The sequence below is a fragment of the Microcaecilia unicolor genome, chromosome 2 (assembly GCF_901765095.1).
Source record: "Microcaecilia unicolor chromosome 2, aMicUni1.1, whole genome shotgun sequence".
Taxonomy (NCBI): domain Eukaryota; kingdom Metazoa; phylum Chordata; class Amphibia; order Gymnophiona; family Siphonopidae; genus Microcaecilia; species Microcaecilia unicolor.
This window is the reverse complement of record NC_044032.1, coordinates 425,781,138-425,800,618: the sequence shown is the minus strand read 5'-3', so window position 1 is coordinate 425,800,618 and position 19,481 is coordinate 425,781,138. Positions and strand designations below refer to the sequence as shown.

The window sequence follows — 19,481 nt, the reverse complement described above, 5'->3', positions numbered from 1 at the left end:
CAAGTCCGAAGAGACCCTAAATCAAAAAATTACACAAAAGCACTACAAGCCTCATAGGAAAGAAGGCATGCACTAGTGTATGGCCATATCAATAACTGAATCTGAAGTTGTGGCTGTAGCTAGAGCTGCCATGCACAAACGCACTTCCAGTGGAGCTGACGCTAAACAAGTCTCTGATTGGAACTTGAAGCTTCCGCCATCCCAAACTTGAAGGTGGAGAAATTCCAACATCCAAATGCGAGTATCTCCCTCCAACAAGAGTGCCTTGTTTCGCCAAACTTCTGGCTGCTTCAGGAAGGAAACTATACAAGATACCGCAATACATCCACTGCAATCACTGACATCAAAGATGTCGCTGGAAAGCTCAGAGACGCCAGAGAATTTGAAGAAATCTGCATCGCCAGCTAACCAATCACAGGGAAGCCGACTCAACCATTGAAAAGCCAGCCTAACCAAACAAGGTAAGCCTGCTACCAATCAAAAATAGGCATTCCGTTCAATGTTTCTGTTTAAACCATTCTGTTCTACTGTATTCAGCATAAAGATCCACTGTTGCTCTTTATGCCAAAGAATATTTATAATGTGTCCCCCTCTCTTACCCAATTTAACTTGATCAATAACCATGCATCACAATTTGTCAAACTGATGTTGAAATTGTACACGGTGTCGTACCATAGGAGCTTCCAAATTCCAAATGTGTTACACAGTGACGATGTTCAATCACTCTGGTCTTAAATTGGCGTGTAGTGTGCCCAATGTACAAAAGATCACAAGGGCAACGAAATAAGTATATCGCATTCATAGAATCACAAGAAGTGCTACATTGCAAAATGAATTTCTTACCATTCGAAGCGATAAAAAAAGAACCTTCGATGGAAACAGAACAAATGGAACAGTGACCACATCTCAGATGACATCCATCCCCATGTTGCCGAACCGACCATACATCCAAATAACTTAATTGGTCCTGTAAATTATAATTACGTGCATTCCAGGATGGGGAAGAGAGATTTTTCTACAATTAATCAAAAATGTTTGGGGGAGGGGGGGAAACAAGGTCTAAATAGGAGGTTTTCAGCCCAGTCCTCGGGACACACCCAGCCATTTGGGGTTTTCAGGATATGGGGTAAAGTTATGTGGTAGCTGGGTTAGTCCGATTTTAAAAGGTAATAAATAGAAATAAATCCAAACAGAGAAAAGAAAATATGATACCTTTTTTATTGGACTAACAATACATTTTTTGATTAAAATGCAATTGGTAGTACAGTGGGGGAAATAAGTATTTGATCCCTTGCTGATTTTGTAAGTTTGCCCACTGACAAAGACATGAGCAGCCCATAATTGAAGGGTAGGTTATTGGTAACAGTGAGAGATAGCACATCACAAATTAAATCCGGAAAATCACATTGTGGAAAGTATATGAATTTATTTGCATTCTGCAGAGGGAAATAAGTATTTAATCCCTCTGGCAAACAAGACCTAATACTTGGTGGCAAAACCCTTGTTGGCAAGCACAGCGGTCAGACGTCTTCTGTAGTTGATGATGAGGTTTGCACACATGTCAGGAGGAATTTTGGTCCACTCCTCTTTGCAGATCATCTCTAAATCATTAAGAGTTCTGGGCTGTCGCTTGGCAACTCGCAGCTTCAGCTCCCTCCATAAGTTTTCAATGGGATTAAGGTCTGGTGACTGGCTAGGCCACTCCATGACCCTAATGTGCTTCTTCCTGAGCCACTCCTTTGTTGCCTTGGCTGTATGTTTTGGGTCATTGTCGTGCTGGAAGACCCAGCCACGACCCATTTTTAAGGCCCTGGCGGAGGGAAGGAGGTTGTCACTCAGAATTGTACGGTACATGGCCCCATCCATTCTCCCATTGATGCGGTGAAGTAGTCCTGTGCCCTTAGCAGAGAAACACCCCCAAAACATAACATTTCCACCTCCATGCTTGACAGTGGGGACGGTGTTCTTTGGGTCATAGGCAGCATTTCTCTTCCTCCAAACACGGCGAGTTGAGTTCATGCCAAAGAGCTCAATTTTTGTCTCATCTGACCACAGCACCTTCTCCCAATCACTCTCGGCATCATCCAGGTGTTCACTGGCAAACTTCAGACGGGCCGTCACATGTGCCTTCCGGAGCAGGGGGACCTTGCGGGCACTGCAGGATTGCAATCCGTTATGTCGTAATGTGTTACCAATGGTTTTCGTGGTGACAGTGGTCCCAGCTGCCTTGAGATCATTGACAAGTTCCCCCCTTGTAGTTGTAGGCTGATTTCTAACCTTCCTCATGATCAAGGATACCCCACAAGGTGAGATTTTGCGTGGAGCCCCAGATCTTTGTCGATTGACAGTCATTTTGTACTTCTTCCATTTTCTTACTATGGCACCAACAGTTGTCTCCTTCTCGCCCAGCGTCTTACTGATGGTTTTGTAGCCCATTCCAGCCTTGTGCAGGTGTATGATCTTGTCCCTGACATCCTTAGACAGCTCCTTGCTCTTGGCCATTTTGTAGAGGTTAGAGTCTGACTGATTCACTGAGTCTGTGGACAGGTGTCTTTCATACAGGTGACCATTGCCGACAGCTGTCTGTCATGCAGGTAACGAGTTGATTTGGAGCATCTACCTGGTCTGTAGGGGCCAGATCTCTTACTGGTTGGTGGGGGATCAAATACTTATTTCCCTCTGCAGAATGCAAATAAATTCATATACTTTCCACAATGTGATTTTCCGGATTTAATTTGTGATGTGCTATCTCTCACTGTTACCAATAACCTACCCTTCAATTATGGGCTGCTCATGTCTTTGTCAGTGGGCAAACTTACAAAATCAGCAAGGGATCAAATACTTATTTCCCCCACTGTATGAGGGTCATTTTACTTTTTTTTTTTTTTTTGCTTCATTTAAATTTATACAACTAAACATTGTACTGATTCTATGTAAATTTGTAGAAACATACCCAATACAGGAATTTCACAAACTATTTTTTTAAGTGTTAATACCACCAATATTATACAGCAAGGGGGTGGTTCAGAAAACAAAGGGGAGAATATGAAAAAGAAAAGTTAGTAGGTTAAATAGATCACTGTGAATAAATAAGGGTATTAACGCTAAAGAAATAGATGATGCTTTCTTAGAATCTAGGAAGAAAGATATATCTGGTTCCAGAATACTGAATAAGACATTTTACATAGATTTATTTACAAAAAGGAGGCACCAAGATATCTGGTTCTTGTTTCATTGCCAAAAAGTCCTTTCGCCTCCTCTGATGTTGCTAAGGCTACCCAGAAAAGAAGTTTATTAAGGATATGTTATGCCATGGGTACATAAGTGACCACCTCTGGGAAAAGGTGACTAAAGTCTTGGATCCGAAATGTTGAGAGTGGCTGATATTTCACATCATGGGGTCCATTCCATTAGCAGACTGAAAAAGTTGCATTGTTGAACTTCTGTAACTTTATTTTTTTTACATAAAAGGATGGCGTTTGGACTGTTGTATTACAAATTGTTTGCTCTTAACAAAATTCATTAAACCTCTTTTTGGGTTGGGTTTTTTTGTTGTTTTCTGGCTACTTCAGTCACCTTTTCCCAGAGACTGTCATTTTTGAAGGCAATTTTATAAAGACACCTGTTTTTAAGCACCAAGAATAAATCTGTTCTGTAAGGAAAAGTAGCTTCATGCATTCCTTTATACACTGTGTCCAGAAAAAGGTGAGCTCCCTAAATATTTTGCAATAACAACTGCAAACCTGTACTGAATTAAAACATTACGTGCACAAAGTGACATCTATTTCAAACAATGTTGTGTTGTTTCCTAGAAATCCACCTTAATATTACTGAGATGTCAAATTTTCAATAACACTGCCCAAAAGTTAGTTTCTAACAGTTAATATCAACCTGAACAGTCCAAATGTTTACATCTGATCTTTTAGCGCCATATCTTTTTTCAGCTCTGAGTATTTTAATTAAAACTCAGTCTTCTTTTGACAGCATTTTGTTTATCAATGTGCAATGACATCATGGATGACATTAGCAAGTAAGTCAATCATGTTGGAAACTGAGATTTGTGACAGCAGTTCGTAAGAATTAAAAATCTCTTAAACGGGACGAGGGATTTCTATGTAATTTGGCGTCGGTGACACAAATAGATGTCACTTTGTGTGTGCACATAAAATGTTAATTCGGTGCATATTTGTGGTGGTTGCAAAATGTTTAGGGGGCTCACTTTTTTCCAGACCCAGTGTAGAATACTAGGATAACATCAAAAATACATGCTTATTTAGGCGTGATCACTTATACTAGCCATAAAGCTGGTGTGAATGCTCACATCATTACTGTCAGACAGATAAATGAATAATCTATAATTTGCATGTGTAACTGTGCTACACTCAGTCTTTACCCAGGTGTATGCCCACCTTCAAATTATATGCCCTCACATTTAGGGACTATTTTATAGAAGAGCTTGTAGCCAGAATATTTGCATGTATGGGGGGCACATACATGCGTATATGCTAGTATTAGGGTAATTCACCTGCATTCTTGGTGCCCTCTTATAGAGTTTCTTTCAAAATGTACTATGTGGCTCTTTGCAGTAGATAACAGGTGTGAACCATTAGTTGACCGTATCTGTTTTCAGAAACTCTAGATGCTGCCTCAAACTGATGTACCTTGAGCATCAAGGTAGTCCATTAGAATATTTTTAGAGACCTGTTTTCAAGTAAGTGTATGTGTGCTAAAAAAAATGTTTTTGTAAAAATGATCTGAATTCCAGGCTTCATTACAAAGTTTCAATCCTTATTTATCAGTTCTTTTATCTAGGAAGACCAGTCTACTTAGCCTCCTTTGCTAAAATACAAATCTAAAAAGGGGTAGAACTCTGGGGCCCAGATTATCAGAAGCAGATGCTAGAGGCCATTAGCACCTGCATTTGCTGGTGCACAATGATCGGTGCCAGCAAGTGTGTGAAATGAGCTCCCTGGCTCTGAACGCAGATTGCATGCAAATTCTTGCAAAAGAGGGTCTCCCACATTGCTCCCTAATGCTCAGCAGGCAGCGCACCAAATAAAGGCGCTCCTTCCATGGCAAACCCTATGCCAGTGGGCCCCAGGCCCCTCCCACCCCCAAGGGCCTGGAGGTCCAGTGGTCTGGGGTCCACCAGACCACCAGGGCTTTAGGTTTGACAGGTCAGGGCTTTTCTCTTGCGGGAGAAAAGCCCTGGATCTGTCAAATCTCTTCTGCAGGAGGATGGTGCTTGGGCTGTTGAGTGCCTGCCCAGGCACTATCCTCCCACAGAAGCCCCTAATGATCAGCACTAACAATGTGCCTAAATTTGCATGCTATTAGTGTTGATTATTAGGGAGTTCTTTCCTCTTGCTGTTCTGGTGGTATTTTTACGGTGCTATTTGGAACAGCATGGGGAACTGATCGTTGGGGCATGGGAGCCAGTTTTTTGCAAATAGTTCCTTTCTTCTCTGAGAGAAACTGGAAGCTACTAGTTGGGGAGCTTTCAGTTATTTTGGTCCACACATAAGTAATTACTTGCCATTTAAAAATCCAGACTGAAAATAAATACCTAAAATTTAGGGATATGTTAAACTTGCTTTTGAGTAAGCTGTGGACAGAATTTTGAGTTAACAAGGGTTTGGATAAGTTTAAGAAAAAAATCTAATAGGAAACCTGCATTTGATCTTAAAGCTTTATTTTTTAACAAAATACAGCACAAAGCCAATATTCTTTCCAGAACAATGTCAACTAATCAAATGCCCTACTCTTCCCTTCAACTCCCTCCCTCTCCCAACCAGGCTCCACCATAGTACATTCCAAAAGTCCTGTTCATACCCTAGTCAAATAGGCCAATTGAAGGTTCTAGCATTCCTTATACGTGGCCTACCTGTTCAGTCTAAGGGCTATCAGTTTCTCCGTAATTCCAATATGCAATAAATAGTCTTATCTTCAGACAGCTAGATCTGTCTTGGTTTTAGTTGATGTAAACATTTCGACTCTTTGGAAGGTGGAATATCGATATCAAGTGGAGGAGTGGCCTAGTGGTTAGGGTGATGGACTTTGGTCCTGGGGAACTGAGTTCAATTCCCACTTCAGGCACAGGCAGCTCCTTGTGACTCTGAGCAAGTCACTTAACCCTCCATTGCCCCATGTAAGCCGCATTGAGCCTGCCATGAGTGGGAAAGCGCGGGGTACAAATGTAACTAAAATAAATATATTAAAAGGCAAGTTTGAGAGTATATTAAGATTACCAGAAGATAAGTGGTTCTTCTGTTTCCTTAAGCCTCATGTTTATATGGAACCTTTCTAGTAGGTACAATAGTTTTATATTCTGCATAAACTTTTAACTATAGATTTGCTATGTCGTGTGGAATTGGAGAAAACAATCATTGACCTTACCAAGCAATTGGAGAAGACACGAGAAGAAAATGAAAAGGAAAAGCTGAAAAATCAGGTAATTTTCACATTTTTGCATTTTGTAAAGTGCTGCTAATAAAGAAACTAAGCTGATCATTTCTGGAGCAAACCTAAATGGTACAGACTGATGTATTTTAATATTTCTATTAAAAATGATCATTGAACAGGATAATAGAAAAAAGCAAATTTAATTAATCTTTTATGTTGACTGCAGAATGAAATGTTTACACTCCACAGAGGCAGCTCATTTACTTTTCTGACTGGACCATATTGGGACATCACTCTGAAAAGAAAATAGAGAGAAGGATGATGATGCTCTTAGTGTTTGCAGCCTTGAAATTAAGACTCCTGAGGGCAGGCTTGTTATCTGAAACGCCCGTATCGAGTTGTTATATTACTTTGAAGAATTTTATTAAGGGACACAAGTGCACCATATTTTCTTTATCACCTCCACTGTTTCTTGCGTCAAGCTACTGGGTAACATGTGAAGACATCAACAAAACTCGGCTCCCTTTTAAAGCTCAGAATATCCAAAAAGGTTTTTCCAGGCATATGCGGGAGTTTACACACAGTTGTCATCTTGCTGGATCCCTCATTCTCAAACAATATTGGTCTACTGTCCACATGTTTCCTTCTCCCCCTCCCCCGGCTTTGAAAAGGGGGGAAAAAAACCCTGTTGGAGATCTACCTGCTAACCTGCTGTTCATATTCAATAACATGTGTACATGTGCTGCCAAAGTAGTGTATGGTCATTGAAAAGAAAAAAAGTAAAGATTACAGAAAGGGAAAAAATGGCATTCCTATTTTTCTATTCCAATGTTTTGTGTTGATCTGTAGTGTCCTTGTTAAGTTTATTACATTTTGATAAGGTACCAGATAAGTAGTATAAGTTTACATACCTATTGTCAAAGCTAATTTATATATTTTGACATCTGGCCACACCCACTTCCGGTTACAGCAGCCAGTCAGAATCAAGATTCTGCCCAAGCCCCTCCCTTTGTTACCTGTAGTAATGTCAACCCCTCCCCTTTTGTGTAATGTCACGGGAAGTAACATAACTCTGCTTGGGCCACATCCCTTTTTCAAGATGGTGAGTAGTGGATACACCCTATGGGCATGCCCTGTTTCACACCACTTGTCACCAGCTTGTATGAGTCATGTGATAGGAAGTAATGTCAGTTGTCAAACACTGCCCCTTGTAGACTTGGAGGAGTGTGCACAGTTTATTTTTCTGAACCTTTAAACTTTTTTTTTCCCTATGCATTTTTTACATTACAGCTGTGTTTTTTGTAGGAGAGAGATCAGACTGCATTCTCTCAGGAACAATAGGACATTTCAGGCTTCATACAGAGAAAAATAAACTGTTAAGCACAGCCACCTGATGTGTGGCTGTCATAAAAGCTTTTTTTTAACACACTGAAATGCTCTCTGGGGACTACTCACTGCACTGCTCTTGTGAAAAAAGTTGACACCCAAAGTTAGCTCTAAGATTGAAAAACATGTCTTCATGCAAAACACAGACAAGCTTATGAGAGACAAACATAGAGTCAACGATATCCCCCATTTCTGAACTAGCGAGGCACAAATCCTCCTTCCCACATTTTGTGCCAACCTGAGTATGTAAATGGCCTGCTGTTCCTCATGCATTTTCAGAAGCAATTTAAAGCAAACTTTTCAGAGTTATTTGTGCAATATTTATTCAGACCAGCCTGCCAAAAATCAGATAGCTGTTTCTTTCTAAGCAATCTCTGCTTTTACTGAAGCCCCCCCCCCCCCCCCCAAAAAAAAAAAAAAAAACCCTGTGTTTTGGTATGTACTGTGAAGCATGCAGAAAAAAAATCAGACAGCTGTTTGTTTCCAAGCCCTGTTGCAGAGCTGTGAAAGTAAAAACAGCTGTTTCTTTACAAACAATGTGGGCTTTCTCAGCTCCTCCCATCAGCACCAAATACAGTTTATGGTGAAAACCCCAGATGGAGATGTAGTGCAGGGTGAAGATGCAATAGGTCGGGAGTTGGTTCGATATTATGAAAAATTGTACGCTGTAGATCAAGGAGTGAGAGCTAATGCGGTGGATAGCTATCTAGATGGAATTCCCCTACCTACCTTATCGCCTAGCGCTAATTCTCAGCTTTCAGCACCTATATCTTTAGAAGAAGTGGCAGAGGCGATAGCCCGACTCATGACATATAAGGCCCCGGGATTAGATGGCTTTTTTCTACTTCTATAAAAAATTTGTATAACTCTTGGTAGAGCCGCTTACTCATTGCTATAATTCTCTGATGTTGGAGTCCCAATTACCCCTTTCTTTTAGGCAGACAGGAGTAGCTTTTGTTACATAAATCTAGGAAAGATCCGGTTGAGTGCAGATCATATCGTCCAATTCCTCTGTTAGGGGTGGATTATAAAATATTTACTCGGGTACTGGCAGCTAGGTTACAGCGCTTCTTGCCAGAGTTAGTACATGGTGACTACTCCGGATTTATTGCAGGGCGACAACCCAAAGACAATATATGGCAGTTGTTAGATTTGATTTGGACAGCACGGCAAAGATTGACTCTGGCAGTTGTTCTCAGTATAGATGCTAAGAAAGCATTTGACCGGTTCTCCTGGTCATATAAGTTTGCTACTCTATGGCGGTTTGGTTTCTCAGGGAATTTTATGAGATGGATAGTGCTTATCTATGACTCCCTGGTAGCTTGTTTACGCATAAATGGTGCTTACACACAATTCTTCCAAATTTCTCGAGGTACAAGACAAGGCTGCCCATTATCCCCACTCATATTTGCATTGGTTATGGAACCGTTGGCCCAAGTGATTCAGGACAATCCTAGGATTCTGGGGATTCAGGTAGGAGAGCACGACCATAGGATACTATTGTATGCTGATATTCTTTTCACATTATCAGATCCCCGAACATCTTTGTCTATAGTTATGGAATTGCTATGTCGTTATGGTCAGGTGTCAAGATTTGCTGTTAATCCAGCTAAGTCTGAGATTTTGAATCTTACAATGTCTGGAGATTCTTTTCAGGCTTTTTCATTCACAATTTCCATTTAGATTGGCACATCACAGTATTAGGTATTTAAGAGTCTTAATACCGGCCAACTTGGACCGTATTTTTTCTTTGAACTATCCACCACTATTAAATAGGGTGTTGGAAGATTTAGATCGCTGGGAAGGGCTGAGTTTATCCTGGGTGGGAAGGATTAGCGTGGTGAAGATGAATGTACTTCCTTACTTTTTATATTATTTTTCTAGCCTCCCTCTGCCTTATCCCTAGGGGCTATTTGATTAAATTGCAAAGGAAAGTGTTTCAATATATTTGGCAACAGAGACCACCTCAGGTATGTAGAAGTCGTATGTATGTGCCTAGAGAGGAGGGTGGGATGGGGGTGCCAGATTTCTTAACCTATTATAGAGCATCTCAACTTGTTGCTCTCTTTGAGTGGCATGCGTTTCCTGACAAATGAAGAGAAGCAAGTCAGAGCACAGTTGTAAAGTGGGAAGTATTTCTGGTAAATCAGATACCAGGAGTTAGACGGGTGATCAGAGTGGGTGAATTGGGGTAATCTTGAAGGGCTTCTGGTTTGAAGGGCTTCTGGTTTGTTGAAGGAGTGGTAGAGTTGTGCAGTGTGATTCTCATAATATAGGGGTAATAAAGGCCAAATTGAGTTCCATCGTGTTTAAGGCGATCTCTCGGTGTTAGGAACTTTTTGCGTTTCTGGACTGTCTTACTCATTCGGGAAGATCATGACCTTTATTCCATCGTGAGTGGAGACTTCAGTTTTGCCTTATGAAGAATGGCTAGAGTGTGTGGGTATTGAAGCAGTACTTTTGGCCTAGGATACTTTTGATAATGCCAACATTTGAACATTTTTTTTTTTAATAATAAGAGGAGACTGCACAACTCTCCTCTGACATGTCTACTGAATAGTAATTTTACTGGTGATTGTATTGACCATTGTGTTATGTTGTACTTATAAGGCATTTTCTTCATGTCAGTTTAAAGCTCCCAAGATAATTTTCCAGTGATCAGTTCTAAAGTTAATACTCTTCACTTCATCTTGCATTTTTCTGTTAGCTAAATATGTTAAAACTAAGTGATTTCCATCTAGTAAGTTACGAACTCATTACTTGTGTATATGTGTATGATGCTGTATTAATAGAGGGTACAGCTGTAAACCAATTTCATTGGACTACTATAAACATCATGGGGTAATATTCAGCCCATGGCAGTCAGCCTTTTTTTAAGCCATTTACAGCCATGAGCTGAGCTGAACTCAGTATGGGTATTCAATGCTAGCCCATATCTGGTCACTGTCATTGATTATTTGAGTAAGTAGGGTCACGCAGAAGCTAACTGTGTAGCAGCCAATATTCAGATTGGTACATGTTTAGCTTGGTGGTTAAAGTTAGGACAGCTCTTCTACTCTCCTTACTTTATCCACTTAACCTGTTAGCAGACTGAATATTGCCACTAATGGTTACTTATCAGCTCCGCCCCTGGACCACTCTAGAACTAACCAGACAGGACATCGATAGTCACAGGCAAAATTCAGTGTTACTAACCACTTAAATGCCACTGAATATTGCCAGAGACCAGCTCAGTTGGGGTATAACCAACAGGAACTTCTACTACTAGATAAACTGTTTTAAATATCAGTGACCGTATTTCTCAGCTCTTGCATCCAGTTTATATACTGGTAGTACTTGAAAGAGGCTAGATAATGAGTATATACAAGTAGATTCCATTTGTACTTGAATTTAGCAATGTAACCTTTTAGCAATGTCTTTTTTTTAATCCTAATAAAAATGTTGATATCTGTAGGTGTCCTCTTTAATGGAAGAACTAAAGGATGGGACTGCTAAACAGGAACAACTCCTGAGTGAAAATGAGAACTTGGATGAGGTACAGAAGAAATTATCCATCAAAGCAGAACAGCTTCAGGAGCAACTATTGGCCAGCAAATCCTTACTACAGATAGCAGAAAGAGAGAAGCTAGAGGTTGCCCAGAAACTTGATGAGCTTCAAGAAAAACTAAGCACTGTAATTCAAGAGAAAGATGTGCTGCATCAGAATCATGAGAAACTCCAAGTTGAAAGGGACCAACTCAAGGAGGACATTATTCAGTCCACTGAGCAAGTGAGTGATTCATTATAGTTCTATTTTGGTTCTTTGGGTATAGGGAGGCATGTAGAGTGAAAGTGTCTTGAATTAAAAATTACTTCTGCCTACCAGATCATAATCTTACTGGTGACACGAATATGGGTGTCAATGTCCAGACAAGTAAAACGGGTGGCTATGCAGGGAATATAAATGAATATGCAAGACCATGATCCTCATTTGAAATTTAGATGCCATTGTATTCTGTAGTAGTGAATAAGGAAGGTTAGCAAAGTGTATCCTTCCTCAGCAATCCTCCAGACCTTTCAAGACGCTTGGGTTATGCACTCCTACCAGCAGAGGGAGACTGAGAACACTAAAACTTCTTATACAAGTAGCCTGTGCAGACCTTCTACTAACCTGTATTTTCTCAGTCTCAGCAGAGGGTAGATGTGTGCAGCCTGTGCAGTGTACTCAGTCTGGTAGGCCCGTTTGGGGTTTCTAGGTTGGGTTGTAATTGTTAGAGAACCCACACTTGAATCTGTATTACAGGGTGTAAGTCTTAAGGGGCTTCTTATTCCCTGTGGGGTGTCAAACCCAGGTGGCCGGGTCCCTCCCCCTGTGCTCTTCCTCTGGAGGACTGCTTGACCTCGGCTACAGACCTCGTTCTGTACCCTTGAGACGTTGAGGCATCAGCAACGAGGTTTAAAAAAAAATAAACATTTTTAAAAGGCGGCTCTTTTGGCCGTTCTTGTGGCAGTCCAGAGATAAAACGTCTTCAAGGGCGTTCTTGCCTTAGGCGGTTTTGCCTATTAGTCTGTCAGAGCACAAAGCAACTGTTTGTTTTCATTGTGTTCGTGGCCATTATGTCTAAGCTGGTGAGGTGTCGGATTTACGCGAAGCGTGGCATCGAAGTGAAAGGTGGCCAATGTAAATTTTGTGGGGAGCCTAAGTTGTCAGCCCTCTTGCCTCCCGTGTCTTCCCCTGAGTCGGCGGAGGTGTTGGGCGGCGATTTGACTGCACATTCCGGGCCGGCAACGGCGGGGCTGGTTTTGGCGGGAAATGCGACCATTTTGGCTGCGCGTCCCGGGTCGGCCTTGACGGAGCCAGTTTTGGCGGGAAGCGCAGCCCTTTTGGCTGCGCATTCCGTACCGGCGCCGGGGTACCAGTGTGTGGCGGGAAGCACACCTAGTTTAGCCGCGGATCACACGATGTACCTGCCGCCTCAGGAGCAAGGGGTGTCAGTCGCGGAGACTGCGGGAAGTGTTGTTGGGTTTGGCATCGTTGGGGGGAGGGGGGTCTGGTTTCCCGCCTGAGTTTGCTTGGTCTCTCTATAATGCCTGGAGAGTTGGCCCCTCTCAGGCTGTTTGTTCCCCGGAGGCTGCTAGCTCAGTGGGAGTTAAGCGCCCGCGGGTGGATATTTCAGAGCCTATGGAGATACTTTCTCTGCCTGGGTCGGACTTTTGGAGTGACCCAGGAGAGAAGGATCTCTTAGATGAGTCTGAGGCCTAAGGGGAAGATTCTTCAGTGGTTCGCATTTTTCATAAGGAGGAGTTGTTAGAGCTCATTGATCAGGTGATCTCTACTTTGAAGTTTGATCCGGCGGCCACTCCCTCAGCGGAGGGACCCCAGGTAGATCCCTTGGTTAAGAGGATTCGGAGAGCCTCCCATTCCTTTCCCATGAATTCAGACATTAGAGACATGGTTTTTCAGGAATGGTCTATGCCGGAGGCTGCTTGTAAGGTGTCTAGGGCTATGGCGCGGCTGTATCCCTTGCCTCCGGAAGATTTGGCCCTGCTGAAACCACCTACTGTGGATGCGGTGGTTACAGCGGTTACTAAGGCTACGGCCATTCCGGTGGATGGCGGTACAGCCTTACGGGATCCTCAGGCTAGGAAGCTAGATTCCTTTCTGAAGCGCAGCTTTGATTTGTCAGCTTTGGCCTTGCAAGCCTCTGTGTGTGGGGACTTGGTAGCCAGAGCTTGTTTCCGTTGGGCGGAGAAGCTCTTGGATGAGCCTGCGTTAGATAGGCCTGGTTTGGTTCAGGAGCTGGCCAAATTGGAGATGGGGTCTTCGTTTTTGGCGGACACCCTTTATGATTTGCTAAGGGCTTCGGCTAAGAATATGGCTCTGGCGGTGACGGCTCGCAGGGCTCTTTGGCTGGGTGGCAGATGCGGCCTCCAAATCAAAGTTGTGTCCTCTACCTTTCAAGGGTTTCTATGTTGTTTGGAGAGGACTTGGATAAACTGATGAGTGGTCTTGGAGATACCAAGGTCTCACGGTTGCCGGAGTTACGGCCTAAGGTGGCTGGTCGAGGTGGTTCGGCTAGAGGTCGATTTAAGGACGCGAGGCGGTACAGGCCAGGCAGATTTGTATCTCCTAAAAGCTGGTTTTTCCAGCGGACGCAGTCCTTTCGAGGGGGTCGTCGAGGAGGTCAGGACTCCTCCGGAGGTGCCGGAAATGGTAATAAGTCCTTATGAAGGTGTGCGGGTCCAGCCTCTGGTGAAGGTCGGGGCGAGACTTCGTCCGTTTTATCAGGGGTGGACCCAAATTACTTCAGTTCAGTGGGTGCTGGAGGTCGTTCGCGACGGTTATGCGCCGTATTTGTTTCTTCCCTCTCCTTGTCACTTTCGAGTCAAGTTAAAGGCTATTCAAGATACTCTGGGTCGCTTAATCCAGTTGGGAGCTGTGGTACCCGTTCCTCGGCACGAGCAGGGAATGGGTTGTTATTCCATTTACTTTCTGGTGCCAAAGAAGGACGACCAGTTTCGACCCATTTTAGATCTCAAGAGGGTCAATGTGGCGCTCAAGGTGCCATCCTTCCGCATGGAGACTCTGCGCTCGGTCATAGTGGCTGTTCGTCAGGGAGAATTTCTCACGTCACTGGATCTCACGGAAGCGTATCTGCACGTGCCGATTCGAGAGGCTCATCAGCGTTTCTTTCGTTTTGCTGTTTTAGGGAGCTACTTTCAGTTCTGTGCTCTGCCTTTTGGTCTGGCAACGGCTCCATGCACCTTCTCCAAGATAATGGTGGTGGTAGCAGCAGCTTTGCGGAGGCAGGGAATTCTGGTGCATCCGTATCTGGACGACTGGTTGATCCGGGCGAAGTCTCGGGCTCGCAGTGTGGCAGCGACGGCTCAGGTGGTCGCGTTTCTGGAATCGCTCGGATGGGTAGTGAATGTAGTCAAAAGTCAGTTGATCCCATCGCAGAGTCTGGAGTACTTGGGAGTGCGGTTCGACACAGCAGTGGGTTGTGTTTTTTTGCTGGATTCTCGGATCGCCTCTCTTCAGCAGCAGGTCCGGCTATTAATGTCCGTTCAGAGTCCGACGGTTCGAATGTACCTTTGGGTTCTGGGTCTCATGGCAGCGACAATAGAGGTAGTACCATGGGCCAGGGCGCATATGCGTCAGCTTCAGGCGGCTCTGTTGTCCCGGTGGTCTCCTCAGGTACACAGTTTGGAGTTGCTGTTGCCATTGAGGGGGGCTCCTCGGCGCAGTCTCCAGTGGTGGCTGTGCTCGGCCCATCTGAAAAAGGGCATGCTGTTGGAGCCTCCTCAGTGGGTGATTCTGGTAACAGATGCCAATCTACTGGGCTGGGGAGCTCAGTGTCTCAGTCGGTCCGTACAGGGGTGGTGGTCGACGGAGGAAGCTCAGTGGTCTATCAACTGGTTGGAGAGTAGGGCGATTCGGCTAGCTCTGTTGGCGTTTCGCTCAAGTGTGGTTGGAAAGGTGGTAAGTCATGTCCGACAACGCGACAGCGGTAGCGTATGTCAACTGGCAGGGCGGTACAAAGAGTCCGTGGTTGGCAATTGAGGCGGCTCTGCTCATGAGTTGGTCGGAAAAGCATCTAATGCAGATTTCGGTGGCGCACGTGGCGGAGGTGGACAACGTGAATGCGGATTTTCTAAGCAGGCACATGTTGGGCCCCAGAGAATGGTCTCTGCACCGGTCAGTGTACGACCAGATAGTTCTAAAGTGGGGAATGCCAGTAGTGGATCTCATGGCGTCGTCACAGAATGCTCAGGTTCCTCAGTATTTCAGTCGGCGTCGGGATCCGCGAGCGGAAGGGATCAATGCGTTGGTCCTTCTGTGACCTCAGCAGGTGTTGCTGTACGTGTTTCCCCCGTGGCCCTTGATAGGTCGAGTCCTACAGAGGGTAGAATGTCATGCGGGTCCGGTGTTGGTGTCTCCGAATTGGCCGCGTCGGCCATGGTTCGAGGATCTGATGCGCTTGTTAGAAGGCGAGCCTCTGCGGCTGGGGGGCTTGGTGCTGTTGTGTCAGGGTCCAATTGTCATGCCGGATCCGGCTCGATTCTCTCTTACAGTGTGGCCCTTGAGAGGGAACGGTTGAGAAGGAAAGGTTTTTCCCCTCAGGTGATTTAGACGATGCTGCAGTCTCGCAAACATTCAACGTCTTTGGCCTATGTGCGTATGTGGTGCATATTTGAAGATTGGTGTGGGGACCGGGCGTGGGTCCCTTCGACAGCTTCTGTGTCGTGCATTTTGATTTCTTGCAGGATGGTTTTGAGAAGGGCCTTTCATTGTCATCTTTGAAGGTGCAGCTGGCTGCTTTGGTGTGTTTTCGGGGTAAGGTGCAGGGCAGGTCGGTTGCTTCTTCCCCGGATGTGGTCCGTTTTTTGAGGGTGGGTGAAGTTGCTTCGTCCTCCTCAGCGGCTGGTAGTTCCTCAGTGGGATCTTAATATCATTCTTGACTCTTTGGCGGGTTCTCCTTTTGAGCCCTTGGTGTCTTGTTCGATAAAAGACCTTACTATAAAGGTGGTATTTTTGGTAGCTATATCGTCGGCTCGCAGGATTTCGGAACTCCAGGCTCTTTCGTGTAGGCCTCCGTTTCTGTGGTTTTCTAAGGAAAAGGTTTCGCTGCGTCCAGTGCCTTCGTTTTTGCCTAAGATGGTATCCTCCTTTCATGTCAATCAGGTGATTTCATTGCCGGTCTTGGGGGACCGGACGGGGGGGGGGGGGTGCTTCTCAGCATCGTTTGGTGAAATTGGATGTGCCCAGAGTGTTGAAGGTTAACTTGCGCAGGTCGGAGGAATTCAGGTCTTCGGACAGGTTATTTGTCCTTCATGGGGGGCCCAAGAAGGGAGCGGCTGCTTCTAAGGCATCTATAGCTCGGTGGTTGAAGGATGCCATCTCTTCGGCTTACATATTGCATGGCCGTACGGTGCCGGTGGGGCTCAAGGCACATTCCACTAGGGGGATGGCGGCTTCTTGGGCAGAGAGTAATTTTGTTCCACCGGTGGACATTTGAAGAGCGGCGGTGTGGTCCTCCCTGCATTCTTTTGTCAAACATTACAGAGTGGATGTACAGGCAAGGGAGGATGCCTGTTTTAGAGCTGCAGTCCTGTCCTCTGGGCTTCACAGGTCCCACCCTTAGATGTGTTTACTGCTTTGGTACGTCCCAAGCGTCTTGAACGGTCTGGAGGATTGCTGAGGAAGGTGAAATTAGGCCTTACCTGCTAATTTTCTTTCCTCTAGATCCTCCAGACCGTTCAAGAGCCCACCCAGTGTATCGGACAGTTCAGTATGATATTTTCTTTAGACTTCAGTTGCTGATATTTCTAGTAGCTCCTGTGATTTGGGTCCTGGAGTTTTACTAAGGGCAGTTTGTGGTACCGTTTGTGCCCATCTGCAGTTGAATTCCCCCGTCTTAAGGGGAGGAGATCTGAGTGTGGATTCAGTGGTTTTGTTTAGGTGGAGGTGTTTTGTTCCTCTGCTTTTGTTACTGTTTTACTGGTTAGTAGAAGGTCTGCACAGGCTACTTGTATAAGAAGTTTTAGTGTTCTCAGTCTCCCTCTGCTGGTAGGAGTGCATAACCCAAGCATCTTGAATGGTCTGGAGGATCTAGAGGAAAGAAAATTAGCAGGTAAGGCCTAATTTCACCTTGGTCCTCCTCGAGGCATGGTGCCGGGAGCTCAGGGCTATTGGTGTCATTACATCGGCGCTGAGAACAGCTCTCCCCTTCTGTATTTGTGGTGCCGCCATGACATTCTCCATGCGGCTAGAATTCTGCTTCCAATTCAGCATCGATAGATTCACAGGCCACCTCCATACCGTCACCATCACAGCCTTTTCTGACACATGTCCTTGAGGAGCAGAGTGTCGGGGACAAGGTGTACATCTGTACCCATCATTGTGGCCTGGACCTTCTTCCAGCAGACTGTGGCAGGCATAGACTCGGATGTCTTATGATGAGTATTTTTGATGACTCTGTGTTGGACTGCTCCTGGGCTTCTGAGGAGGAACCTGGGAATTTCTCAGTGGATTATTCTCTAGGTATACCCTCAGATTCCTTCCCACCATAGGAGAGAAGGAAGTCTCCAGAGGAACTCTCCTATTTTGGCTTTTTAAGGGAAATGGGTACAGCCATTTGTTTTCAGTTGGACATGGAGGATGAGCCCAGGGCTGAGTTATAGTCTTGGACTATGATTTTTCACTGCAGGAGGCTGTGACACTTCCTCTACACCATGTCCTGTGGGATGTGCAGATAAGAAACTGGTAGTCACCTCTCTTTGTGCAAGTAGTATCTAAGAAGGCACACAGAGTCCATAAGGCTACTGGAATTGAAAAGGCTCAGTTGCTGCACCTCTCTATAGTAGTCATATCCACTTTTAAAAGGCCCAATTGCTGTCATGCCTTGGCTCCCCTGGGTGGAGAGGCTTGGACTCTAGACTTCTTTGGGAGAAAAATTTTTCAGACCTCGATGCTCATATCCCACATCCAGAGCTATCAGCTCTACACGAGCCTGTAATTGAAATCCTTGACATCCAGTGTTCTCGCCTTTTATGGATACACTCCCACCGGAGCAGGCCGCAGAGCACAGACGCTCATGGCTATGTGTTTCTGACCTGGAGCCTGCAGTTCAGGAGAGGTTTGCGGATGTCCCTTCCCTGGAGACAATCTATTTTGTGGGGACAAGGTGGAAGAGGTCAAGGACCTCATAAACATTTTAATGTTTTGATACCATCAAGTCCCTCTCCCGGCCGCCTCCACCTCATGGAGGTTTTCTAGAGGATATAGAAGGGGAACCTATTCTGAGGACAAGCAGGCTGTAATATACTCACATGTGGTGAGTGAGTTGATGTCCGCGTTAGCCTGGGAACCGTCATTTGCCATAGCAAAAACAAAAAAGTTTGGTAGAGTCTTCTGGTGTGCGAGCGCATGCGCGTAGCTCGGTTTCTTTTATTCTGCGACGAGGTGAGGCAGGTTCCTCCTGTGCTCCTCGTTTTGGCCCGGGAAAAGAAGAGTCTTCTACAGCAAATTTTTCATTTTTTTCTCTTTCCCCTTTTGGTTATTTAGTTCTTTAAAAAAAAATGGGGGGGGGGGGGGGGGGGTCCTTTTAGTAACTTCTCAGTTTCTTTTTGCCCCAGTTTAAGTTTTTAGGCTACGTGGTCTGGTTTTCTCCTCTTTTTGTGCCTTTTTTTATTAGCACAATCATGTCATTTGATTTTACCAACCGTTTTTCCTTCCATGTCATCAAAGACATCCAGCGACTTCAAACATTTTACTCTGTGCAACCGGACCATCTCGGGTACCTATATCCATACTTGGTGTATTCAGTGCCTTGGGCCTGACCATAGCCCAGCTTGTTGTGCTCTGTGACTTCATATGAAGAAACGGACACAACTAGCTCAAGAAGCCCAATGCGCGAAACCGTTTGGGGTTCGTTCCAGTCCTTCGACGTTGGCATCAGTACCAAAGTCATCGACATTGGTACCAAGGTCATCGACATCGAGGGAAGCATAAACTTCAGGAACAGAGGTAATGGCTGCTGAGAGGCTAAGACATGCTGGGAGCAGCAAGGCATTGAGTGGGTCTCCACCTACCTCGAGGCCTCCTGCTGTGCAGGCCCCCCATGATAATCCATCATCTGACCCATCCCCGAGGAGATGTGAAGATTCCTTGTCGGCACCGAGGAGCCTTGGTGACGGGCATCGAGTGAAGG

At 44.9% G+C, this 19,481-nt stretch overlaps 1 protein-coding gene across 1 annotated transcript in view; it reads left to right on the top strand.

Annotated features, from left to right (window-relative positions):
* CENPE (centromere protein E) overlaps positions 1–19,481 on the top strand; it is a 466,760-nt gene that overhangs the window by 176,593 nt on the left and 270,686 nt on the right. The window contains 2 exon segments of the mRNA XM_030192156.1: positions 6,351–6,451; positions 11,243–11,557. Of these exon segments, the coding sequence (XP_030048016.1) occupies positions 6,351–6,451; positions 11,243–11,557 (416 nt within the window).